At 33.0% G+C, this 27,953-nt stretch overlaps 2 protein-coding genes across 3 annotated transcripts; both read right to left on the bottom strand.

Moving 5' to 3' along the window:
* Positions 1-5,400: 5,400 nt before the first annotated feature.
* LOC130810427 (NADH dehydrogenase [ubiquinone] 1 alpha subcomplex subunit 2) lies at positions 5,401-15,933 on the bottom strand. Its single transcript, XM_057676489.1, has 4 exons — positions 15,663-15,933; positions 10,647-10,743; positions 10,124-10,230; positions 5,401-5,777 (listed from the first exon to the last, which is right to left on the bottom strand). Exons 2-4 carry the CDS (start codon positions 10,730-10,732, stop codon positions 5,674-5,676), a joined length of 297 nt encoding a protein of 98 aa, XP_057532472.1. The 5' UTR covers positions 10,733-10,743; positions 15,663-15,933; the 3' UTR covers positions 5,401-5,673.
* Positions 15,934-17,556: 1,623 nt separating this feature from the next.
* LOC130810428 (cullin-1) lies at positions 17,557-27,697 on the bottom strand. Of its 2 annotated transcripts, none has more exons than XM_057676490.1 (20): positions 27,469-27,697; positions 26,338-26,496; positions 26,153-26,252; positions 25,496-25,681; positions 25,162-25,209; positions 24,876-25,079; positions 24,708-24,785; positions 24,480-24,569; positions 24,300-24,380; positions 24,161-24,220; positions 23,577-23,606; positions 23,414-23,500; positions 23,187-23,336; positions 23,052-23,107; positions 22,814-22,934; positions 22,567-22,728; positions 22,130-22,273; positions 21,828-22,046; positions 21,567-21,734; positions 17,557-17,971 (listed from the first exon to the last, which is right to left on the bottom strand). In XM_057676490.1, exons 2-20 carry the CDS (start codon positions 26,466-26,468, stop codon positions 17,870-17,872), a joined length of 2,217 nt encoding a protein of 738 aa, XP_057532473.1. In that variant the 5' UTR covers positions 26,469-26,496; positions 27,469-27,697; the 3' UTR covers positions 17,557-17,869. The 2 variants fall into 2 exon arrangements, with proteins under 2 accessions (XP_057532473.1, XP_057532474.1); XM_057676491.1 differs by lacking the exon at positions 27,469-27,697 and adding an exon at positions 27,266-27,434.
* Between the last annotated feature and the right edge of the window lie 256 nt (positions 27,698-27,953).

Raw genomic sequence — 27,953 nt, forward strand, 5'->3', positions numbered from 1 at the left:
AACAAAGTAATGTTTCACCAAACAAAGCTTATGAATCAAAGTAATGATTCATCAAACAAAACTTATGAATCAAAGTAATGATTTATCAAATTCTTTGAGGCACTTATTGGACTTATAATATATTTATTTAGTCCCACCACTATACTAAGTATGTAGTATATACAAATCTAGGTCTATATACTATAAATGTTCAACACTATCATTGTAAGATACAGAATAAACCTTTAAATAGGCATAAAAACACTAAATATTTGTGTGAGTTGTACGGAATAAGAATAGTTGAAGGCGATCAATCCATGTCTTAGACTTCTTATAGTTTCTTTTTAATTACCTCGTTTTGTCCTAGTTAGTTACATAATTTATTAACTAATTTACTTTAGTTACTTATTAATTTATTGTATTCTAATGACTCAGCCTTAGTTCATCTTGTATTTAGATTTTCGGGTAGCTTTTTGATGCAGTCTTGGTATCCTTTATTTATCTACATATCTTCTTTATTTTTTTCTCGAATTTGTATTATTAATACTTGCTCCTGATATCGAATAGAATTTAGAGGTATAATAAGAGGAATAAATACTTAAAAAAATTTAAGAAACTATATTGATCTCTTCTATTAAACTAAAAAATATTGAATAAGCCTTTAATTAGCCACACAATCATTAATTTTAATTACTAAGCTAAAAATTAGTAGTGAAAGAACCCATTACATCATAATGCTTCCAAAAATTTTGAACAACATGATGAAAAAATACTTGGAGCATAATCATCGACATTTTAACTTATCTAAAAAGCAAGAAAAATAATTTGTGGGTATCTATAAAGATGCCTTGCCGTGTAAATTGATAAAAGGAATGTTTTGGACAGGAATTGAACTCATAAATTTTTCTGAAAAAACAATACTTAATCTAACTGAGACAATGCATAATATTCTTAAGCTGAGGGAGTCTTTAATCGCGCTCTTCTTTACAGATATGACTTATTGTTTTTCTTTCTTCCACAGACCCTGATTATAGTTTCATATAAGCGGAATAGACTGGGTAAAATGATGATGATGATAATAATAAGTAGATATATAATCCATCACAATCAAGTTTTTCATGATCCTCTGAACTTCATCTGGATGTCACTATTTAGTGACATTGGATTAATGAAATGTGGTTGAATGTTAGCTTGTATTCATGAATAAACTCATTATATTAATATTCCTTTAATCCTTTATGATGTGGATGGACGGAAATAGAGGGAGATAGAAGATTTCTTGTTTGGATAAGAAAATAAAAGGGAAGAGATTTAGAGGGATGGATGGATAATAATTATTGTAAAGGTATCAATCTTGTTAAAATTAGAATGATTTGAAGGGAAAATTCATCTCTCTTCTCTTTCTTTCCCTCTTTTCCCTCTAAAATTATTATCCAAATGTTAGTGTAAAATTGAAAAAAAAAAAAAAAATTCTTTAACTTCTGTAAGTTGTGTAAAATTGAAAAAAAAAAAAAAAAAAAACTCTTAACTTCTGTAAGTTGATTATTATATGTAGCGAGAAGTCTGAACACTGCAATATCAAGAAGTTGTAAAAAAGTTGGAGCGGGAAGCATTCTCTAATATCAGAGCCAGGTTTCGATCCTGGGACCTGTGGGTTATGGGCCCACCACGCTTCCGCTGCGCCACTCTGATTTGTTGTGAAACATTCGCAAAAAATATATATAATTACAGAGCCACTACTTAACAGGTTCATTCCGGTTATTACTCTTTTATTCCAAAGCTCAAACCACATTTAATGCGATAATTAATCATTTGGGGATTATTTTTGATTTCCTTTTTTAATAAAAAGAAAATCATATTTTTTTATTGTAAGTTATTCTCTATTTTCATCTATTCTGCAATCTCAAAATTGTGTAATTTCATGATATTTTCTCCGATAATTTTATGTATATTGTTGGTTAGGTTTTACCGTTTTATTAAGGTTTTATTTTCTTTGAAGCAAAAAATATGTTCAATAATATATGTTAAATTTAAATGATTTATGGTCAATAAACATTTTTATTGTTGATAATTCAATTTAGTAGTCTAGGATATGATAGTGTTTTGTATATGGTGCCAGAAAAAAAAATAACAGATCAAGTGATTGTAGATTTGTAGGTACTAGGTAGAGAAATTTTGATATTTTTTTTATGTTACAAAAATATGTAATTTTCTTGCAAGATGATAATGAGATTGTTACAAATTGTTACAAGATGATAATGAGATTTTTACAAATTATGAGAATCACATATCTTTAGTTCACGGATTATGAAATTGATTACAATGTAGATGATAGATGATAGATGATAGATGATAGATGATAGATAATAACGATGTAAATGATGAAATAGAGAAGACAAAACAAGCTAAGGAATTGATACAGACTAAAGTTCCATTTTTATTGTTTATTTTTGTAAGGAAAAATTATCGTGAATAATACAATATTTTACTGATTTTTCCTATAATAATACGAATTATTAATTAACTATGAATAATACAAATTAACATGTGTATTTTCCATTGGTATACGAAATGACTTATAACCTGTTTAGCAAGTTATCTAAAGAAAAAATAAAAAAAAATATATGAATGATAAGAAAAAAAAAATCAAAAACAAAATCCCATCTCCAATCTCCCCTCTCCACCCACCCATCACCCTAAACTCCACCCACTGCAAGCATCCGACGGTCGGAGATCCACACACCGCCGGCGACCCTCCCAACCCACCCTTTTCCGGCAAACCCAACCCACCCATATTCCTAATGCCATTGACCCTTTCTACTTCCAATGCCTTAATCCTATTGCCTAGCACTACCCCCGCCATAGCCAGCCCAACCAACTACACCACCAAAAGCTACACGCCGACAACCAAAGACCAACCAACGAAGATAAAGATGAAGAAGATTAAGATGAGTGGTGGTCGAATCTGGGTATCGTGGTGGTGTCGTGGTGGATGGGCAAACTAGGTTATGAATATATGGTGGTGGGTGGAAGGTTAAGGTGAGAGTCGCGAAGAGGAGTTGGCTGCGAAGGGGGTAGAGGATGGGTGGGGGTCGGGTAGGGGAGTGGGGGTGGAGGCACCGCAGAGGGGTGGAGTAGTGGTGGTTGAGAGGATGGGGTTGGGATGGGAAGGGGTGGAATGGTTGGTTTTGTTTTTTTTTTCTTTTTTTTTTTTTTTTTTTTTTACAAAATGACCTACAATTATAGGTAACTAATTGGTTAAGTTTGCTTATGGAAAATATATATGTCAGTTTGTATTATTTATGGTTAATCAATGATTCGTATTATTGTAGGAAAATCAGTGAAAGATTGGATTATTCAAGGTTATTTTTTTTTTAATTAACAAGATTGATGAAGACTAAACAACCTAGGTGTCATTAAACTCATTTATTTTTTTTTGCTAATAAATTGGCATTTTATGGTCAATAATCCCTTAAAGATAAAAGAAGGAAAATGAGTCCAAAGAGAATAATTAAGTGAAAAGTTAGTCCCCAAATATATTTTATATTCATTAAATTTGGTATATTGGCTATAAAAAACTTACATTAATAATGATATACAAATATAAGAAATTTAATGGCACGGAATTACACTCCTGCTGTTCCTGCCATCACTAATTGTTTTTACACGTTGCCTTGTTAGAGCAGTCAATAGCCCCCTCTTCTTCTTTAAAGCGTCACGATCAAACCACTCAATCCCTTGGCACACCATCGTCTCCCTCAATGAAACATCTCATGAATTGAGCTATAAGGTGATTAATATCATCTCCATGACTACTTGATTTGGCTCTTACTTTAACACATTTAATTTCAGATATTCGATTTGATTATAAAATTAATACTATTTCAAGTCATTAGGATTTGAGTTTTTCAAATGACCAGGGTGTTTAGCAAATGATTATTTAGTAGGCTTGTGGTTTTTTGATCAACTTATGTCTTCTAGCTTTTTGGTTAATTAAAAGCCAAAAAGTGTTTTATAGATGGTGTTTAAGCCCAAACCAAAATAACTTCTGGTTTTTTGCTCACTTTATTTCTAATAAACAATTAACATTCAACAACTTTTTATTATATGTTTTTACAATACTTATCATCTACAACTTATTAACAAGCTAACAAAAAATTCAATGCTATTAGCTAGTCAAAGAAACTAATAGCAAAAGCCAAAAGGCTCCAAAGCAATCTACATTGGAGTCTTCATATATCTTGTTAGTTGGAAGCTAATTTTAAATTATTAAGGTAGTGTTTGGGAACATGTAAGTCATTTCAAATTTTAGATTTTAATTACAAAATCATAAATGATCGAATAACTTGTGACAAAGTTTTTGGTAATTATGTTCGAATTCAGGATTATAACTAAAGTATTTTTTTTTTTTTTTTGTAAGGGTGAAATTGACACATTTAAATTTAAAATTTTTTATTACCGATGAAATTATAGTCAAACGCATTATAAGGTAATTTGATGTTGTAGTTGTAATTTGAGGGATGAAATCTAAAACTATGTGTTACAAACAATATGCAAAAACCGATAATCATGATTATAACAAGGGAAATAATGATAACATAATGATCAATTTTACCAAACACATCGTAAGACTAATTAAGAGAATAATCATCATAATGATAACAAGAACAAACAAGGTCCAAAACCTTTGTTATCTTGAGATTAAGAGAAAGGTCTTAAGGTTTTGATAGAGTGGAGAATATAAGCAAGTATGTGATGATATGATAATGAATTGAAGGATATTATTTTTTTATAGAAAAAATTTCGATTTTAGGTGTTTTAATCATAAAAATCTCGACTTTGTATTTTTATGTAAAAATGTCAACTTTTGAAGGTATCATAATATAAAATATTTAACTTTATTAAATGACTTGTTTGGATGCTAGAGGGAAAGACTCCTCAAAATATTATTCATGATAAATTAAAAATTAGTATCATTTTAGGAAAATCTTTAAGTTTATCATTTACGATAACTTTTCTTAAACTTTTAACCCCGGCAAATATATAGACAGATTTGTATAGTGCTTATTACTCCTTCCAATCTTTGATGTCTCCATTTGGCTTTTGCACGATTTAAAAAACATGTGTTTCACCTCTCTTGTATGACACCATCTCACCGTGAGACAAGTCTATACAAAAAATCCATTATGCTAAAAGTATAAGACCATTTCACCGTGAGATAAATCCACAAATGGTCCATTATACTAAAAACATAAAATCGTTTTACTGTGAGACGAATTTATGCAAAATGTCTATTATGTTAAAAGTTTTTATTATCAGACTATATAACCCTCGTATTGGTCATACAAGAATTTGTGAAAAAATTATAAAAGGTTCCTCAAAAATTCTAATACTCCTACATTATTTGAATTTCTCAAAATATAAAATTAAACGTTAATTTCTAGTACCTTTAACGTTATTTTCTAGAACGATTATTAGAGTAAGCATAAGCTCAAACTCAGGAACAGGTGAAGGCAAAAGTTAAACAGAGACCATTGCCTAGTGCTCTTCTGCTTACAGAATATGAATGTTAGTTCATTCATATCATACAAGGGGAACAAAAGGAGCATACAAAACACAAATTCCGTTACAAGTATGGTCGAAGCAAAGAATCAAATAGAATGATAGCTGATTTCCGACTCCAAAAGGGAAGACTCATGCTTTAAGACCTTCCCCGGCTTTAACAAGATCCTCGAGTGCCTTAGATATTTGCGACTCATTCATGCCATGCAAACGAACACCTTTTTCAATGCCAAAGTCTACAAGATACATTAAGAAATGTCAATATTGCAACATATAATGCCAAGGGGTGAAACACACAATATTATTTGGGATCAAAATGTAGCACGCGCGAAACAAATACATGTATGACAGAATGTGCACCAAAAAGTTTCATGGCAGCAAGGGCAAGGATAGTTGTTCAAATTACTAAAAACGAGCACAAACTAGCGAGTAGGCAAAACCGATGTCGAGTCACCGCCAATTCTCAAGAATTAAACACAACTCAAAAAAATAGTCTTACAAACTATTTCATGAAGTGTTTTTCGTTTAACTCATTCAAAATTTGTATAAGTGTGATCACTTGCTTAGTTACAAACAAAGTGAAGCATTCATCGTATCTCTAAGCAAACTTCAAGTATACCCAAAGACACTAAAAAGGGTTCAAGTATTGCTCAAGGGATAGTTTCCAAAATATAATCTACGGTCATCTGGTAGGCTTGTTAATTAAGAACTCATCAACATAAGAATATTATTGATCTTGTAATTTTCGTTATTTTTATAATCTCCTTGTAATTTACTATTGTCATTGTTGTATTAGTGCATTATTATTCAACAAACTTGTGCAAAATTTAATCCTCTTCAAGAGATAACTCACAGCTTCGTCAAGTTAAAAAAGGTTTGAAAGTGTTGATTTCAAAGAGATGGCAAGAAGGAAAAAGTTCTTCCTATAAGTTTATGCAATAAGCACAGCAATGCCCGTCGAGAATGAAGAGGAAACGTTGGATGAACAGAGGAGGCGCGGGAATGATAACTTCATTTGTCGGGGCGTATCCTTAAAGACATGGCAGAGAAGAAAAACTATGTAGTGACTTTTATATATGATTATTCAAAATAATCATACATCATGGAACAAAATAAAATGATATCGATTCATTCAATTATTGAATTAATTAAGAGATACAATTTTCAATGAAAGCATTTCTCATTGATGAGTAGGCCTAAGGACCTACAACTGGATGGCATTTGTTCATGATGAAACATAAGAACTTGGAGATGAGGATGAAAATTCCCAACCTATTATTAAGGAGTAAGTGGGAAAAGAAAGAAGAAACCTTTGGAATAAATCTTGAGGTATATGTGGTTTAAAAGTAAAAGGGACTCGCTTAATACTGTAATTCCATAGTGTATAGTGAAGAAGGTGACCCAATAAATTATAAACATACTCTATATTAGGTGCATATCACTGGAAAACTATAAAGAGAGACCTATTTAAAAGAATCCATCAAATATGGCTTGGTCCTAGATCTCTTTCAACATTAAATGGTTATTCGAATGCAACTTAAATTAATAATGAGATATTAACACTTCTTTAGTAGATGAATATCTTTTTCTAGCCATGTGACGATGTGCAACATCTAATTCCACAAAGGCGTTCATGTTTATTGCATTAGCTTCAGTTGGCAAGGATGAGAAATGGCTTAGAAGCCCATGCATAAAATTCCTTTGTTGTAAAAGCTTATAAGCTAGATTGAAAATTTTATTTAACCGCGAGTGCAGTGTACGTGTAGCAAGCACGTCGAACACAATAAAGCTTAAGCTACTGTGGTTTAATGAATTGTAATAAATACATTAAGAGAATAAAAATATTGAGAGATAATTGGCAACTAAAACTAATAAACTTTAAGGTTGTAGCCAATAATGATAAAAAAACACTAGTATTGAAAATCACTACAATTACATATGGATATAAAATTATTCTTATTGTTCGTAAAATTGTGGGTCTTTAATTAAATATGTGCTCTATTAAATGGATTTTTTTGGAAAAGGCCTACAGTAAAGAGTACATTAAAAAGTCGCGACATATTATAGTAAGTAGTGACGCATAGTATTGTGTAAGGACTAATCAAGAATGGTGTCATAAGTCTTAACTATATCAACACATTTAATTTAATTAATCACTTCATAAAAGCTTTAGCAAAGAGTCTTATGAACATGCTTCAAATGAGCCTAGATAAACACTTTTGGTGAAACCCAATCTAATGCTTGAAAAACATCAATCATGAAGTTAATGTGGTTGAACTCCTTTATCAAATGTTTGGAAACAACAATGATTAATGATCTTGATTAAAGTTTTCAAGGTATGAGTTACATATCACAGGGGCACACTATTTATCTACAAAGTGAGAAAATACCTATGTGAGTTCAAGGTTTAGCCACCTTACAGACATGCGAGTTTTATGGCTTGATAAAAAAATGAATGAACACATGGCCTTAGATTTTCTTGGCGCAATGCAATTTAAAATATTTATTCCATGTGTTTCATCTTCAAGTGATCGGATACGAAATGTTGATTTAAGTCCAAAGAAACATCAACATTTGTTGTTGCTTGTTAAGATTTTACACTAATTGTTGCTTCAATCTCGAACATTTGTGCATTGGATAGTTTGTCTTTCACAAAATGGAGTTAAAGGTCTTTAAGGTCTTTAATAGTATACTCTCCACAATTATTATTGGAATTTAGAGCATTCAGTGAACGGTTCCCAAAAGTATTGCAATGATTTGATGCATAGAAATAGAAAAGCATTTGGTCCATTTGGATTTTGGACGAGTTAGTGCCAACTAAAAGCATGGTAGGTGCCTACTCCACACATACGCATTTGGTCCGTTTGGATGAGTTAGTGCCAACTAAAAGCATGGTAGGTGCCTGATCCAAAATGGTAGTGGCTTGTTAAACTATTACCTCTATAAACCATTTTGCATACTATTTTCAACGAGTGTTTTTGTTCCAAACACATTCCAATTCCATACACATTTGATCACTTGCTTAGTGGCACAAGTAAAGTGAAGCATTCATTGTGTCTTTAAGAAACCTTTAATTATATCAAAAGGCACTATAAAAGGGTGAGAAAACTACCACCTGCAAGTCAAGTTTATGAAATATAATCTTAGTTTTAGAATGTGTGCCTCGCTTTGTGCCTTGTGTGCCTCGAACTCGAGCTCGAACAAAAACGCCTCGGCTAGGTGAGGCAACGCCCACTACAAGAGGTATGCGCATTCGGCGCCTCAATGCGCTTTACGCCTTGTGCGCCTGGTGCACCTCCTTGTTGAGTTCGGTAATTAACTTATGCTCGTTTGTTCGAAAAAGAAGTAAATTCAAAACTCAAATTTACTTGAATATGAAGTTGAAAAAACCATTGCTTTTTTAAGAAAAACAAAAGGCACTCAAAGAAGAAAATAACTTTTGAAATTATTTGTATTCTCATTATAACACTTTTGTGCTAAAGTGGCGTATACCACAAGAATAATAAATGTTTTCAAGCTTGTTGATACTAAAATATGAATATCATGTTGTTTCAAGTATTATATATGTTTTAAAATTGATTTTTAAGCTTTAGCAAAAACGCGTGCCTCGCGTACAAAAAGCTCTTGCCTCAAAGGGCCTTTAGCGCCTCGGTGTACTTTGCAATTTTTAAAACTAAGAATATATATATATATTTGGTGTTCTTTGTTGGTGAAGAAGTCATCAATTTAAGAGAATTACCAATCATGTAATGTTCATTGTTTCTATCATTTAATGCATATCGTCTTCATTAGAATTGTTCATGTTGGAGTTATCGTGACTTTAGTGCACCATTAAGAGTGTGCAATTAATTTTCAATGCATGAGTGTTTATGGGAGTATTGAAGATGTGTAATGAAGTGACTTAATGAGGAAGCGCAAGAGTTGGCTCCTGGGCTCGAACAAGGCATCAGAACAAAGACCTTTGCCTTAATCGAGGCACAAGATCAGAAGAAGTCAATGAACAAAAACTAAATTGTGCGCGAATGAGCATGATAGTTGCTCGAACGAGCACTCAGTGTCGTACAAAACAGTGAATCTGCTCAAGCAAGCATAATGTGGCTCGAATGATGCAAACATGTTTTGAATCAATTTGTACTCTGCAGGCTATTACACTCATTGTATTTCATGTAATCATTCTAAAGCCTAAGCCTAAACACATAGGCTACTTCTATTCTATTCTCTAGTGTAATTCCTCCATTGTAAGAGTTCTTTGAACTCCATTGTTTTAATACTAATCAAAGAAAAAACACACCACCGAGGACGTAGCCTAAGTTGGGTGAACCTTAAAAATCTGTCTTTGCTCTTATTTACGTTGTTATTTTCTTTGGTAGAGTACTTTGCTTCATCTAGAAGCTTCATCCCATTGAATTTGGTGATATTAGAGATAAAGTTTCATACTTTAGGCTCGAATCTAGTGTTCATTTCAGCTCAATATCTAGAAACTTGTAAAATCATTTCCAAATTCAGCAAGTGAAAACCATACATAGGCATGAAAATACAAGCCAAAACAAAGCTGCAATTGTTAAAGTACTACAATCCTTACCATATCTAGCCCAAAGTTGCGGCTCTATACCACGACTCTCACGGATCAAGATAGGCAATTTCGGGTTCAATGTCTTCAAGTCCTTGTAATTTTTCTCAACAAAAGCTCTAACAAGATTCAAAAGCAAGTGCAAGTAAGGGCATATGACACAATACCCAACTAAGTAAATATTAAACAGTAAGTGTATATCTACAAAATCCAATTCAAGGTAATGTAGCAAATCTCAACAAATTCGAACCATATTAGTTTATCAGTTATCCCAACTTTTTTGAGTACACTTCAATATAGTCGTATGAATTAATAAGTTTAGATCAGTTCAAATCTACTAACTTATTTTTGTTTAGTTAATTTTTGGGCTTTACAATCACTTTCACTCACATATTCACTACATAATAACAAGTTCAAATAAGTTCAATTAAGTTCAATTGTGATAATTTGGGGTGAAAGTAAGTGGGGAAAAAAAGAAGAAAAAACATATTTAGCAAAGGAAACTAATCAACATCAAAAAAATCTAATAAAGTACCTAGCTTCAGCACTAGCGGGGGAAGTTTGGCAGATAAGGACTCGAAGTTCCTTCAAATTCTTCGATAACTGTGCCCTCCAAGCCATAACAATTCAACCTACATAGTTTAATCCCAACAAGAAACAATGACCCAAAAAGAAAAAAGTACGATCAAATCTAGATTACAAGATCATAATATATTTCAAATGGAAGCACAATAAACAATCAAAAAGTTAGAAAGATTGATGCTTTCAACTCATTAATTTACTTTTCCAAAAGGTTCACAAATTCAAAACTAACTTTATAAACCCTTAATAATACAAAAGACAAAAACAAAATGAAATCAAATTAAGGGGGCATTTTAAGAAAAACGATCGAAATCCTTAAAACCCTAATCACATATTTGATAAAAAGAGATATACTTGATGAAACTGAACCGATAATGCAACTATTAAGAAAGCAAGAATAAGGTTGAAATGAAAAAAAGGACCTGATTTGATGAGCGAATAAGATGAATATAGTGATTGGCACACTATCACTCTTTCTCCTGGGATGTTCAAAGGGATTTGGATTTGGAATGACGAATCAGGAGATGTGTTATAAGTTGACTTTTTAGAAGCAACTTTTCCTTATTTATTTTTAATTCATCTATTAAATTTATTTGTTAAAAATAACCTCACCTATATTTTATAACCAACCAATTTGTGCTTCTTTCTTTGAATAGGACGAGATCAAATAGAAGATTCTAGAGCGCGTACCTTTGCAACACCTCACTACCCACCAATTCCTACTCCTTTCTCTCTATAAAAACCTTTTTTGATCCATTAAAATTGTTCATCATCAGCAACCTTATCTCTCATTCATCATTTTATTAACACTCGTTTAAAAATCTCTCTGTTTTTAGGATCGCAAATCTTCATTATTTCAAGGTAAGATTTCAGCATAATCAGTTCTCGTTTCTTTTTTTCCCTTTCTTTTGCTGGTGTAGGTGATTTGAATGAACACGTAGGGGTATGTAGTAGTGGCTACGAAAACGTTCAAGGAAGTTTGGCTATGGAACCAGAAATACAGAAGGGGAATCCATTTTTGTTTTTGCACTCTTAAACGATTTGTGGGTTGCTAGCACATGTTTTCAGATTAGAAATAATGATCTGGTGACTTGCAGAACTGGAGTAAATGCAACCCAATTTAACTACACAAGGATGATAGATACAAGCAATTCTCTAAACAATAAGGTTCTCCCAGGAGAGTGCATAACCACCCAACACAAACTCCTTATCCTAGATGTTTGTCTTCAAGCAAGACCAAAGGTAAAGAAACCAAAAGAACGTAGGATTTAATGGTGGAGATTAAAAGAGGATGATGTTAAAGCTTTTGCCAAGAGAGCTATTAAAGAAGTAGACAGGACAATGACTTTGATGTAGAGCCACAGCTTTGGGCTAGATATGGTAAGGAATGTAGTACTTAAAAATTCCAGTTTGGTTTTGCTTTGTATTTTCATGCCTATGTATGTGTTTCACTCGCTGAATTTGAAAATGCTTTTATAAGTTTCAAGATATTGAGCAGAAATGATCACTAGATTAAAGCCTGAAGTATAAAACTTTGTATCTAATGTCACCAAGATCGAAGGTATGAAGTTTTTAGATGAACCAAATTACTCTACCAAAGAAAATAACAATGTAAATAAGAGCAAAGACATAGATTTACGAGGTTCACCCAACTTAGGCTACGTTCTCGGTGGTGTGTTGTTTCCTTGATTAGTATTATGAAGGTAGACATATATGATTGTTTTATTACAGAAATTCAAGATGAACATTCGTTGATAACCCATTACAGTAACCTTATATGATTCTATCTCCATAATGATAATGAACCAAGGTAATAGGACTAGACAAAGAAATAGATCTTATATGATCCTCAATTCATACAAGACTCGATCTCAACCCAACATATATCTTTCACATATGCATTATGTCATTTTCATTGATTTATATAAACCAAGGTAACATGACGAGACAAAGAAATAGATTTATGTCATTTTCATTAGTTTATATTTTATAGAAGCCATTGTCGTAATACCAAGCAGGATGATCAGATGTACATGTAAGTTGCAACCTTACCCATGTAACAACAAAGAAGTTATTTTTAATTTACCTTTAAATTCTTAATGCTGATTCTGAATCCTACTAAATCATAAAAACCTTCCAATAATAGACTAACTCAACCTTAACATACGAACATGGTTGCATTGATGTATTGAACTCTGTCATATATAGTGCCAATTTCTATACTAACATTTCCGGGAAAAATTCACAGCTAGGACAATTTTAATTCTTAAACCAATACGATCAAAATTCAAACATCCACTTTAATAGTGATTAAGCATCAAATTGAACTATTCAATTATACATTTCACATTATGAGCAAACTAAAAAATAGCACTACACAACCAACTAGTTAAACATCAAAAATGGTAGCAACAAGTACCTTAAATGTTTTTGGGATACATAAAGACTCTGACTTTGTCACCATGAGACAAGAAGACCAAAATTTCAACATTTAACCCAAAAAACACAAGCGCAATTCAACAAAGTACTTGACAAATCTATAATTTAATTTTTAATCTTCATTACGAATTGGGATCTACTTTTCAATCTCAAATGAAGATGATAAGAGACGACATTTGTAGTATCCTATGAAGAGACAAAGATCATAGAACTAATGGAAATCATAAGATGGGATCTTACCTGGACCAAAATCAAAAGGCTAAATAGATAGCTTCACCAAACTCTCATCAAACAAATTGTATTAGAGATATTTCTTACAACTAAGGTTTTTAGATATTGTGAGAAGTTCTTTTGACATATATCTTACAAGACAGAGAGATCAAAGGCACTTAAAAGAGAGCGGAATAAGATTATCTCAAAAATTACATTAAATAAAGTACCATTTCAACTCTAAAACAACAAAATTACATTAGATGGAGTACCTCGCTATATTCTCGATTTGAATTTTTATTTTAAATATAAGAAAATAAGATATTGGTGTTACATGTTTTTAAGCTATTTTGAGATAATTGAGTAAGTTCTATAAATATTAATTAGTTTTATTATTTAAAAAAAAAGAAAATAATTTACATTAGATAGTATGATGTTAACAAGTCAACTGCAACAACATAATTTAATCCTTTGTATCACATTCTCAAACAATTAACTTTTGCCTTGCAAGCAAATACAGTTGGTGTAAATGTAGATGAGCATTCTGGTAATAGAAACTTTTTCCTCCCAACTAATTATGTATCGTAATATAGAGTAATGTACAACAATTCATGTGTAGCAATAGCATAATTCCATCAGGATCACATAGATGAAATATAGTACATCACCTTAAATCCATAGTAGTGATGACTACAAAATCACATTCAACAATATCAATGGATGAAGGATATGCTCTAAGCGCATACCTTATATTATGAGATGTGTTACTCATTGAATGTCTATAAAACTAACGGACGGAGTGAATTAGTGAGAGCTATTAATGATCCTAAATATATGCTGCTATTTTGTTTTATCTTGCAGCTTTAAGGGGATGTATTATAGATCAGCAACAGCAACAATAATTAGTTCTAATTATATGTACTGTACATCCTAATAAGTTACGGAAACATACAGCAAACCGCATTCATCAATAAGCAAATTACAATATATCAATATTTCAATACTTAATTGGTAAAATTATCATTTAGCATGTAAGGTTTAGATATAAGAATGTTGAACTAATAGCATGCAGGGTAAAAGAGCTAGGTATGGATTGAACTTGCTATAAAATATGCCAATCTTATTGAAGTTGCTCTCAAGGTTCTTGAAGGTTATAAGGTTCTTTTGAAATAAGTACTAAATTAAACCCTAAAAATAATCAATCTTCCACCCAAAACTAGGGATGGCAACGGGTCGGACTCGGCTCGGATTATACATACTCCGACTTTGCTCCGGATAATAGTCGAACGTTTTTTCGGTCCACCAACACTCAGAGTCGGATTATAATTTATGTATACTCCAAGTTTGTCCCAACTCGGACGCTTGGACCTTCAATGGAGTCGGATGCGAAATTGGATTATTATCAAACTTTATCGTTATGATATTGTACTAATGATTTTAAAGCATACAGAACTAACAAAATATTTTTTTTCAAATACAATTTAACAAAAAAATATGCACTTTGAATTCAAGTTAAACGAGAGAAATGGTCCTACTATCACAATTTAACAAATTTTTCTCGCATTTTGATTTGTTGTATTTTATTTCTCTTCATCTGATTTGTTGTATTTTGATTGATTAATCTAAATAAAAATACTAAGTTTATTCTAATTACAATTAGTATGAGAGAGAGCTTGAATTAGTCACGTTTAGAGTTTTAGTATGAGAGAGAGCTTGAATTAGTCACGTTTAGAGTTTTAAAGGAAATAAAATATTGGGGTAAAAGTCATATCCAAAATCGGATTTGCTTCGGAGTCGAAGTCGGGTCGGGTCGGAGTGTCGGATTTTTAATAAGGTCCAACTCCGGTCCGTCTCTAACTCGGACTTGGGTCGTAAAGTCGGATTCAGAGTCGGATAACTTTTCCCTCTAACTCAAATGGGATTATTTTCCTTGAGTCGGACCAGGGTCGGATTCAGACTGGATTGCCATCCCTACCCAAAACACTTCACAAGAAACCCTAATTTATGGGTACATCTTAAATTGTAAAAAAAAAATTATAAAAAAAAAAAAAAAATCTTTGCACCCACATCAAAAATACAAAAACCCTAATCAGAAAAAATCAAATCTAAGCTAACCAATCTAGCTGACTTTCCTTCACCAAAGATCCTCCCCAAAAAAACCCCATCAATCCAAAAATGATTAAGAAATAAAACAATTGATCAAACAATCGGCAAAAATAAGATATACTTCATAATTGTAACCATAAAAAACAAAAATTAGGAGAAATGAAGAAGCGCTAAGTTTGCGAAGTAAGGAAATAAAGGAGAAGAAAGATCTTACCTTAAGAGAAAACGATGAGGTTTTTTCACCGGCAACCGTACAAAGAGGGAGAAATGACGAAGATGTTTTTGAGCTGTGTTGTATTGTGTTTTTGAGGGGTGTATGTCAATGTGTGTGGTTCATTCTTGTGAAACAAGGCCAATATGGTCCTCTTAATCTTTAGATTCCGGCCATTACAACATTTGTACTTTGTAATGATGATCAAATTTTTGGGGGAAGGCAAAACCTAAATTTAACAACTTTATGTATGATCGACAAACAAATTTTAAATTTTACAACATGTACATGATAAATTTATAGTTTGTAAAATAATATATAAATAAGAATTTTATAGATCAAAACGTTTAGAATGTCCCTGAATTTATAAAGACGAAGAAACTGAACAGACGAGAGGAAAAAAAATGAGATTAAAAATAGATAATTTTCTACTTAGGGCCGGTCGTGGGTTTTTAGGGCCCGGGGCGTAAGATTATTTATGGGCCCCTAACTATTGTATCCTTCCTTCGTTCCATTTTAGTCGCAACATAAAAATGACAATATTTATTCATCACTCTTAGTTTGTGATTAGTTTTTAATCTATAGGTTAAAACATAGTTAAGTGAGATCTTGTTTGATTTGTCTCATTGCAAAGATTATTAATTTCAAATTTTTATAATTTTTTATTATACATGATTAGAGATACTAAAGGTTGAATTAGTGCATTGGACTGTGTGAAAAGGCAAACATTACGAGTAAATTGGAACGAAGGAAGGTACAGAAAAATTTAAATCTTAACACTAGCTGCAAACTAAAACTTTTTAGGCCCTGGAGTAGACACGGCTTGCACTTGTTTAAAGTCAGCCCTATTAACCACATCTCACCACTATATAAGAGATTTGTTTCTAAACAAATGTGAATGATATCATCTTTCTATTTCAATTTTCCTTATTTGTCATCCTTACTTTTTTATGATAATATCTAAATGGAGAACAGTTATATCCTTATTTTCCTCCCCTTCTATTTCTCTATTTAAATAAGTATTTGCTATGCATTTGGTGTAATTTATGTTTTATCTTTAATCTTTTAATCTAAAGTGTAAAATATTTCTTTTATTCCGGTCAGACAAAACTAAAAAGGTCCGAAAATGAAGTAGGACCAACCATATCGGAAGTAAAGGTGTGCATCAGTGCAAACCGGAACCGAATTGGCCGAAATCTCTTGGACTGAAAGACCGGATTTTTGAATATACTAAGACGGAAGACTGATGGTTCCCGGTCCTAGTCTAACCCGATTTCCTCCTATTTCGGTCCGGATTTACAATTAATATAAGAATATTGAACTAATAGTAAGCACGGTAAAAGAGCTAGGTATATGGATTAAACTTGCTATAAAATATGCCTATCTTATTGAAGTTGCTCTCAAGGTATTTGAAGGTTATAAGGTTATAAAAATAATAGTGAAAACTCATAATTTTATCAAGAAAACCACTTGACAAATTTATAATCATACTAGTTATATCCAAATTAATTTTTTCCTACATAAAATTCATTTATGTTTACTACCACTTAAAAATATAATATTTAATAGTAATGAAAAATTATAAAAAAAACACATTTGAGGGCAAAAAACTCCACCACCATCAAATGACTTGTACTAATATTTTGTGAATATTGCCGCTAAAATATATCATCATTATTCATTACCATCATTTGATACCAATAATCAAAACCTAAGATATTTTCAACAATTTATTTGTAAGTTATTTAACACTTCTCTCTTTGGTCTCAAGTCTCAATACTCGAGTCGAAAATTTGTAGATAGAAAGATAATTAAACACTTTTAGCTCGTTTCTCTTCAAAGTCTCAAGTATCGACACTCAGGAGTTTACGCGAAAGTTTGTAGATAACAAAGAAAATACGAAGAACTTAAAATAGTATGAGGAGAATACAAAGAAAATACATTATACATCATCTCACATACATCCAAATTCTGGATAATCTTACTTCACAAAGCAACATTTGAGCTAAACAGCTTACTCAAATTGACAAACGTCGTCTATTTGGTTTCTTAGATTGCATGAGCCCCAAAAAATTATGTTTTACTACGAATTTTAACTCATTGAAACCGGAAGTTCTGTACATCATAACTTAATCTCGACAATTTAGCATTATGACATTGATACCGAAGTAAACACCGAATAGTAAGCTCGTATAAACACGAGCATATGATCAAGCCAAGTACCGGAATAGTTGTGGGTTCTCCTTGTCTCTTTCGATGTAATCTCTGGTGATCAAATCCTCGATCCTCTTCTTAATTGCCTTGAAATCAGGCTGAAAACAGCAAAAAACGATCAAGATTCAATAACTTATAGAATAAATCATGAACTTCGATAACATAAACCCCTTCTCTCGCCATCTTGGTAGCAAACTCAAAGGGACTAAAGGGTCGTTGTATGAAGATTGCACATTTAACAGAATGATAATAGTTAAAAGAGAGAAACGGTAAGGTTAAGCGTTAATGTACAAAAAAGGAATTAGCTACTTTAGTTTGTAATGTACAAAAGAGAGGCAACTGAGGGGAAGAATGAAAAATGGTTCGTGATTGTGTGTGGCTTATCTAATAAAGTACTACTCTTCCAATTTATAAAAGAAATGGTATTTGTTTACACACAATTTAGAAACACTAATTCTTTATTGAGGCCGTCTCACCGTGAGATCACTTCAATTGGGTCAACCCAAACTATTTAAAAAAATTCCTTTTCGTACGAGTGTGAATTCATATTTTATTTTATTATTTTACTAATGGGCCTTTGGTATGGACTAATCCAAGGTGAGACAGTCTCATACAAAACTTGTTGATTAAGAAAAGGTAACGGATGTGGTGAAACAATTACCCTCAAAAAAGGTTAATGATTAGCATACCTTCATATCAATCACTTAGTAAAGAAAACAACTCATTGTTTTGGTTCCCCTCCAAAATTTAAAAACACCATAAGAGAGTAACTCTTTATCTTTTCATCACAAAGACTCTCTCTCTCACTTCATCTTAAATTTTCTTTAACTTTACCCAATGTTAAAAGGAAAAATTACTGTGAATAAAATAAACTTTCACTAATTTCCCTTCAATAATACCAACTTTTAATTAACCATGAATAATATCAACTTAAGAGATGTTTGCCTAGAATAATACCAACTTTTGTTTATAGTATATTATTTGACTAAAAATCAAAGGTAAATTAATGGTTAAACAAAAGTTGGTACTATTATAGAAAAACACGCCCCTAAGTTGGTATTATTTATGGTTAATCAAAAGTTGGTATTATTGTAGGAAAATTAGTATAAGTTTTGTATTATTCATGGTCATTTTTCCATGTTAAAATAACTTTTGGTGGACTAAGGCGACAAATCCAAGAGCTTAGGTGCAGCATGAGGCACTCGCATCATTGAGATCAGGCAGAATTCTTACAATTAAAGATTCCAAGAGAAAATCAGTGAGCCTCAGGTGCGCATCAGTATTTCTCAATGTGCCTTTTAGTCTATCCGGGTTCAAATTCTGATCTACGTTTATAACAATTTCCACCTGTCTTACATAAAACACCTACCCTATGGAGACAAAATCTAGAGAAGAGTGAAATAGAGGAAGAATAATTAGATATGTTCAATATTATGGAAATGGGTCCCCAAAGAATGCAATCCAAGCACTAGAAATAATCCCAATCCCAGGTTGTCTTTAACAGCACCAGATTATCATATCCACCTAGTAAGGTTTGCATGGGATTCATGCAAAAAGATAGGAAACAAGCCTAATGGAACAAGAAACAACAAAGACAATCTGTCTGTTTTACTGTCCAACCGTCTTAAAATGATCTCTAGAGTTTCCCTACCATTAGCACACGAATCCAGTAAAAGCCCTGGCCAAAATTTTGTAAACAAGTCTTTGTTTCCCTTGAAAGTCATTCATCATAGTAAAAGACTAAAAGCCAAAGTCAGAGGTTCAGCGCCTATTCTCATTAAGAAAAGCGATCTACAAGTCCCTATTTTCCTAACTCCAAAAACAAGGCCACAAACCTAAGTCATCACTTCAGCTTCCGTTGACAGCTCAACATACCTATCTGCCTGCAGACCTTTATACACTACTATATCTCCCTACTCTCCTAATCCCTATGTTAAGCTGCATTAGTTTGTCTACTTGCCTTTAACTCTATTGACAAAAATTCATAAGCCGCAAAAACGAAAAACATTCTCCATAGACCCACTGCCCACAAAATGTATAACATAATTATCGAGTTAACCTTGTCCATTTCCAGTGTAGCCAGTGATATTGGATTTACTGGACAAGAGTAAAATGACTTACAAACTCATTTGCACTTCTTAAAGTTGCGGATGATATTTGTGAGTTTATAAAACAGGTCAATAGGAAATAAGCTCCTCATTATTACAAGGAAAAGGTTGTTCACCAGGAGGTAGCTACTTCAATGCCTCTTGGAAAACGTCATGTGGTTGGTATATCGTCTAGATAAACATTCATAAAATATTCATCATTACAAAATAGTACATACACTATCAACTTCACAACAAATGGCCCCAGGGAAGGTTCACAATTGCAATATAACATACAATCCAATAGGAAGACACTCATGATATAACTGAAAACTACCTAAGATGAACTCAAACCATAATCCATCCAACCATAATTCATCCATAACTTATAAATACAATGTGCATGAGTTCTATATCATAGAAGTTCCAAAAGGACACCCTTTGCGGTTTCCCACCTAAATTCAGACAGATATTTTGTCATCTTATTTACCTATCCATATCTCCTTATCCTTTGATATTTGAAAATTGAAACTACCTAAGGTGAACTCAAAGCAACATTAGGACGTCATCCAGTATGCTCTCCTTGTTGATGCCAGTGGCAACACTTTTAGTGGGTGTTTGGTTTGGTAAAATTTTAAGATGAAAACGAAAACAAATAATGGATACCGTCACTACTTGTTTATTTGATAAGAAAAGTAATGGAATGGGTTATCAAGCGGTAATAGATTACGTTATTTGTTACCGCTAATGATCTAATGGAAACAAAAGTTTTCTTCACCTTTGATTATAAAAAGCAGAGAACACTCCTCTCATCCAATACCAAAACTAAATTCCACCATTTGATTCACCGCCAATATCACTCGACCTTCATCTACCATCGCAATACCCGACATTCTTCAACTTGTGGTCAAGATTTCCAAACTCATTTTCTCTTCTTCCATATTTTATTCAAAGCATCTTATAAGGTGAATCTAATTCTTAATTCAATGGTAAAAAAATTAAAAACGATAGAGATCAAAATGTGAACAAGAATAAAGAATTTGATGATAATTTAGAGGTAAAGAGAGGTTTTTAGTGAGAGGAGAGAGAGAAAATGTTAGGAGTGGTGGTGCATGGTGGTGGTTATGGTGGTGAGAGAATAGACCAAGAAGGTAAGTGACAAGAGATTCAAAGGGTTACTAAAATTTGATTTCTTCAAGCTAGGAATATGAAAGGAAGAAAAAGACGGCGTGCTTTATTTCGGTTACTTAGTATACTTCCAAACAAAATTTCAAAGTAACACTTTTGGTTTCCTTACCATACTTTTATCGGTTTCCTTCCCCTTTCCATTACAATAACTATACCAAACACCCCCTTAAATTTATTGAATTCACATAGTTCTCAAACATCTAACTTTATCATTATCCGAATCTAACTTTCCACACAATACCATCTGTAAAGGTTCACATCTTGATTCAAGAACAAAATGCTACAACTCAAGAAGATGAAATGAAACATTTAAGAGGCTAAGACCATCACGTTGTAAAGAAGGGGTGGATAGATTCCCTTATGACATTCTCGGATAGAAGCAATATAAAGGTAAGACTTAACAGAAAAGAAGCCTTACCTTAAACATACGGCTAAGCTGCTCCACACACTCTGTGATTAATTGCTGATACCCCAAAACCTTTCTACTTTTCATAATCCGTACAATAGAGGCATCAATAGCATATCTTCTATCTTTGTCAACATCCTCAACAACCTTTTTTCTTTCGTCCATTGGAGGAAGAGGAATCTACAATAAAACATTACAAGAAAAAAAAATGAAATCTACCCAAAGCATACATTGCAAACACAATTCAAAATCAGAGAAGGATAAAAATAATACCCTAATCCTCCTCATTCTGTCTGTAAAACTAGAGTTGAATGAAAAATAATCAGTTGCGGACACGGTTCTTGAGCTTGGCTCTTTCAGAAGAATCTTATATTTCGCGCAAGATAATGATTGAAGCACTCTGACCAAGTCTTCATCAGCTAAGTTTAGTTGAGTAGCAATTTCGGAATAACTCAATCGATCTGATGTATTAAAAAGCATCAAAGCAGCAGCCTACAAGCGAAGAAAACCTCATGATGATAAAATAAGATTATAAAAATGAGGCATCAGATGAAAATTTTATTTCATATAAATACCTGGTAAGTTCCAACGACCAATTCAATTGTTTTCTGACCAAATTTTCCATTAATATTACAACTTCCCAATGAGTAAACCCAGGTCAGCTTCCTATGTTTTGTTTTAGTTTGATAAAACTGCTTGAAAACTTCAACACACCTTACCTGAAAGTAACAAGAATTAATTACCATATGCTCATGCCACATCATAACTAACTCCCTATGTTACTTGGACTCTGTAACTGATGTCGAATAATGGTACGTGTCCAAGTGTCGGATACGTTTAAATATTCAATTTTATGCGTAAAATGAAGTGTTTAAGTGCCATACCAATGTCCGAGCATCAAGAATCGGACTCAAGTACGTGAAGCAAAATGAAGAGTCCAAGTAACATAGCTCACTCCCATAAAGAAACCACAAAAACTAATAACTAGTATAATCTAAAAAGCAATTGATACCATCTCAGCAGGAAGGTTAAGATCAGAAGATTTGTAACTTGGCCAGAACCCGGTTGTCAGAACCGTCACGGTCAAATCAAGACCAGGGCTAGCATCTGGATTCTGTCCAAGATATTCTTCAAAATTAGTCTGGTTTTCCCTCGCCAATGTCAAGTCTGTCACCTGAAGTAATAGCAAGAAGGTCAAACAAAGTTGATAACATTCCCCAACTTGACTAGCTATCATGGAGGAAAGCAGAGTAATGTACCATCCCCTCCATCTTCGACGTAAACTGTCCCCCACACTGCTGCTTCAATTTCGTTAGAATACTTCTCTCATGATCATCATTAGCACTCTTGTCAAAGAGTAGCCGACGAGAGAGCTTCTTTCTGTTAGAAATTAAGAGAGTGAGCAAGCTTTGAAGTATATATCAATAAAAACAGCCATATAAGGAATGATCTGAAAATTATGACTTGGGACGAGGGGAGGACGGAAAAAATGCTAACCTATAGAATTCAGCAAACAGATCTTTGTCACTGACATATGCTAGAAGCTTCACCACCTAGAGATATTTTTTGAAGAAAATCTTAGTAATAGAAAACTGTAGTAGCAATAAAGCTCCGAAAATTACAGAAAATTACCTTCTCAAGTGAATCCTCAATAGCCTCATCGCTTAATTTTTCACTACCACCCTTCTTGAGAATATTATCACAGAATGTAGCCAACAGTTCAGCACTTGAACTACCAGCAACACCCTTATTCAAGAATACCTCAAAGGCTTCCTTGAGAGCCTATACAAACAGAAAAAAGTCAGCTCACATCATGGAAAGAGGAAAAACGACCAAAAAATTCTTTTACAAAATCGAACCTTGTGAAAGATTGTATGGCTGTTAAAACAATCAGTGACGTAAGTCATGAACTTGTCATGCAACTCAATCACTTTCCTGACAAAAACCTAATGAAAAGAAAAAACAGGTCAACTCATATGGCCCATTGAAATTTTAAATGAAGTTAAATGTAGTGAGATCTACCTGCTCATGCGAGCCGCCAGAATTTTCAGCCTGCCAAGAAAGTAGTGTGACAAAGAAAACATAATATATTAAAACAAAGAATATGAGACATATAATAACTAGCAATTGGTGAATGGGCATAATTTCATTAAGCTACATTCTTGTCCACAAAAAAAATTCAGAAAGTGTGAGAGTATGCTAGTAAATCCCTCTATCAACATCTATGTTACTTGGACTTGGGTACTGATGTTGGACACCGGTACGTGTCCAAGTGTCCGATACGTCTAAATATTTAATTTTACGCCTAAAATGAAGTGTCTAAGTGTCATACCAATGTCCGAGGATCAAGGATCGGACACGGGTACGTGAAGCAAAATGAAGAGTTCTAGTAACTTAAATTAACATTCATCCAAAATTTAAATCATCCTACACCAAGAATATGAGGCATATAATAATGAATAAATGAGCAGGTCATGTATATTAATCCACTTCTTTAAAGCTTACAAATATTTCACCTCCATTTTTGACAACCCTTAAAAAAATTGATAGATTAGGTATGTTTAAGAAGTAACATTTTGTAAAAATATGATTAAGACGTGACGCACCTTGCTCATTGCAGCATCTTCAGCCTGCTGCACTAAGGCCGTCCCTTCATCAGTTATATGCTGCACAAAAATATTTCACATTAGAAACTTATAAAGACAAGCAGATCTTAATCAGCTGAAAATATGGGGAAAAATCTACCTGTTTGAAGATACTGCCAATGGGTTCCAACCCTTTGGTAACCTTACTGTAAAGTCTGTACATTCTAGAAAGATCTTCCACCTAACAAAAATACAAGATGCAAGAAACAAGCAAATAAAAATGAAAAATCATATAAAAGAAAACAAAATCTTATATGTGAAACAGTAAAGATGACTATACCTTGTCATCTTTCAATAGAGCACGACATCCAGAATTCTCCTTCTCTAATAGCTGGTTTTCATAAACCAATAGCAACTCATTTTGCACCTTCTGTATAGAGGAAAGCCAGAAAAAACACAAACCGAAACATTTTAGGAATACACTCACTATTCACAGGAAGTCAGGGAATTTCACAGCAGAAAATCCCAAGCTTAAAAGAATTAAACAAGGGTAAAAACGAAATCTAACCTCTAGAAGCTTCGGTTCACTGCTCGAATGTAAATAATGAGCCACTCTATCCTTCTCTTTCTTCAAACATTCTTCAGACTATGGCCCAAAAGCAAAATAGATTAGTCATACAAGGCTTCCAGCATCCACAGACCCACAATGAAATGAAGTGTTAAAAAAAATGCTTGCCTTCAGCATGTATTCTGGACACGAGTCTTCTAGGATCCAGCTTGAGGCTTTGCGCGAGTAGTAAGAAGCGGTATCATGCAGCATATGTGCTTCGAAGTCCTTTTCGTAGTGATCCATTTGTCCCATTCCAATTTCAACATATATATCGAGTACATTCTTCAATAATGCTCGGTCAATTTGACCTCCCTCTCTTTCTACATCAATCTATTTAAAAACATTGTGCCAGCTATCAACTCTGTGTAACCATATGCAAAAGCTTTAGAAAAGCTTCATAAAAGAAATTTACCAGAGCTATAACAGCATCCTTTGCTTTGCCTGATATTTCTTGATAAACCTGATGACAAGATAAAAGGGTTCATGAGTATTATAGTTAAAAAACAAAGCCGCATAGCATCGCACCGGCTCTGCTATAAAGGTTTTCAAAAAAACAACGAATTGATATTTCCTCCCGCATAAAGTTGTATAAAAACTGTGTTTGGGGCCATTTCAAGGGATATCTCACCCTTTTGGCAATCACCGCTACCACATTTTTGCGCTATGATGATTATACAAGCAAGTAATAACAAAAACAATCAAACTTCAAATGTTTTTTTAGAGAAATGGGTAGATATGTAAATTACCAAATCACGAAAGCAAGTCAATCCAACTTCATTAAGAGAAGGAAGCGACCTCCGAGCAATAAAGTACCGATCCAGATAATGAAAGAAGCGAGACAACCACCTGACCATCACTTTATGATTTGACCATCTCTTCACGAGTTCTCTCAACATAAACTCATCATGTTTTTCTCGTAAAGAAGGTAGAACCTATTACAAATAAATAGGAGGGAACAGAAAAGGCATAAAGTATTAGAAGTGTGACGCCCATGTATGACAGAATTTAGACTTGCAAAACGGAGTTACAAAAATTTTACTCATAACCAGAAAAAAACCAAGGGTATAAAAAACAATATCATCCTGTCATCCAGTCATCCAGTCTAGCAGAAAATTAGCTTGTATACACAAAATATCTTCATTAAAAGTCGCAAGTCAGATGCCCGTCAAAGCTACAACAACCGGGCCAACTGGCCAGGGTATAAAAAAAACAATCTTTTCCAAATTTGACAGCAAGATGAAGCACCGTGCACTCAGGGGCAATCAAAGATATACATCATACCCAATAACTCTTTTTGCTTTACTGGGTCAAATCATCCGCAAGAATGTGCACATAAAATAGTTTAACAAACAAATAATCCCTGACAAGCATGAAAAGGCCCCCAAAATGCACAGAATACTCACCGTTGAGTTAATGTAATCCACAAATGCCTGTCGGTAATTGTCATAAAGCTGTTGAGAATAATCATGAGGTGGTTTCTGAGTACACATGTTGTATATTGTCCTGCAACCAAAAAAGAGGTTCAATGATGTGCAACAAAGGTTTTTGAATCTATAACTTATCAAAAATCACAAATTGAGGCAGCTACGTGTAAAGCATCATGTAGTCTTCAGAGTTAAATGGAGGCTCGTCTAATCCTTCTAGAATCCTCTTCAACTTTGTAATTCCCTTCCCCATGAACTCCCATCCTTGCTCCAGTTCGATCACTTTACGATCCATTTCGTATCTTCTCTATCAGCTCAATCAACTGTTTCACAGCACAGCACATTACAAAGCAAACCCGGATACCAAAAATTAAGCTTTTGTCATAGAACAAGTGACAATTAGACAAGCTATAAATTCAGCATACTGAGGGCATACCCCATTTCACCTATTTCAATCATTAGCTATGATCGTCATAACTCGTAAAATCTCATAACAAACTCAAATGTTTACAAAAAACAGTACTAAGAGATAAAACTGCTAATGCATACAACATCACCAATTTACGATACAAAATAAAAGCATAAAACTAAACACAGAAATTCTTCTTTCCCCACTCCTCATTCGGAGGTTCAACCATGTCAGCTAAGTAAAAAATCAACAGGATTGAACTCAAATAAGTAAAGGAAAAGACCACCATAGTTCATTCCTTAATATAACCTTCATCATTCATCTGTACAATTTATCAATTCGGCATAGAAACTCAGATAGCCACTCAAATGCAAACATAGGTAAATAAGATTATTTTAAAATACAAAAAATACATCAAATATCAAATACCCATTAAAGGATCTTTAAATCTACGATCATTATACTTCACAAAATTCTAACATAACTTCAGCAATAACATCAAACGTTTACACCAATAAAAAACCCTAAAACTAATCAATCATCCACCCAAAACACTTAACAAGAAAACCTTATACATGGGTACATCTTAAATTTTAAAAAAAAAAACAAAAAAGAAAACAAATCTTTGCACCCACATCAAAAATACAAAAACCCTAATCAGAATAAATCAAATCTAAGCTAACCAATTTAGCTGAATTTCCTTCACCAAAGATCCTCCCCAAAAAAACCCCATCAATCCAAAAATGATAAAGAAATAAAAAAAATTGATCAAACAATCGGCAAAAGTAAGATATACTTCATAATTGTAACCATAAAAAAAATTAAGGAGAAATTAAGAAGCACTAAGTTTGCGAAGTAAGAAAATAAAGGAGAAGAAAGATCTTACCTTAAAGAGAAAACGATGAGGTTTTTTCACCGGCAACCGCACAAAGAGGGAGAAATGACGAAGATGTTTTTGAGCTGTGTTGTATTGTGTTTTTGATGGGTGTATGTCAATGTGTGTGGTTCATTCTTGTGAACAAAGGGTATTATGTTTTTGTAATGATGATCAAATTTTTGGGGGAAGGCAAAACCTAAATTTAACAATTTTTTGAATGTTGATTGACAAACAAGATTTAAAGTTCACAATATGATAATTTTATAGAGAAATAACATAGAAATGAGGTTTTTGTGGATCAAAACGTCTACAGTGTATGAATTTTTAAAGATGAAAAAATTGAACAGATCGAGAGGAAAAAGAATGAGACTAAAAATAGAAAATTTTCTACCACATCTCACCACTATATAAGAGATTTGTTTCTCATGAAATGTGAATAATGTCATCTGTCTTGAAATGTGAATAATGTCATCTGTCCTAAATCAAATGGTCGG

This window comes from Amaranthus tricolor, chromosome 4 (assembly GCF_026212465.1).
Source record: "Amaranthus tricolor cultivar Red isolate AtriRed21 chromosome 4, ASM2621246v1, whole genome shotgun sequence".
In the NCBI taxonomy this organism is placed as follows: Eukaryota; Viridiplantae; Streptophyta; class Magnoliopsida; order Caryophyllales; family Amaranthaceae; genus Amaranthus; species Amaranthus tricolor.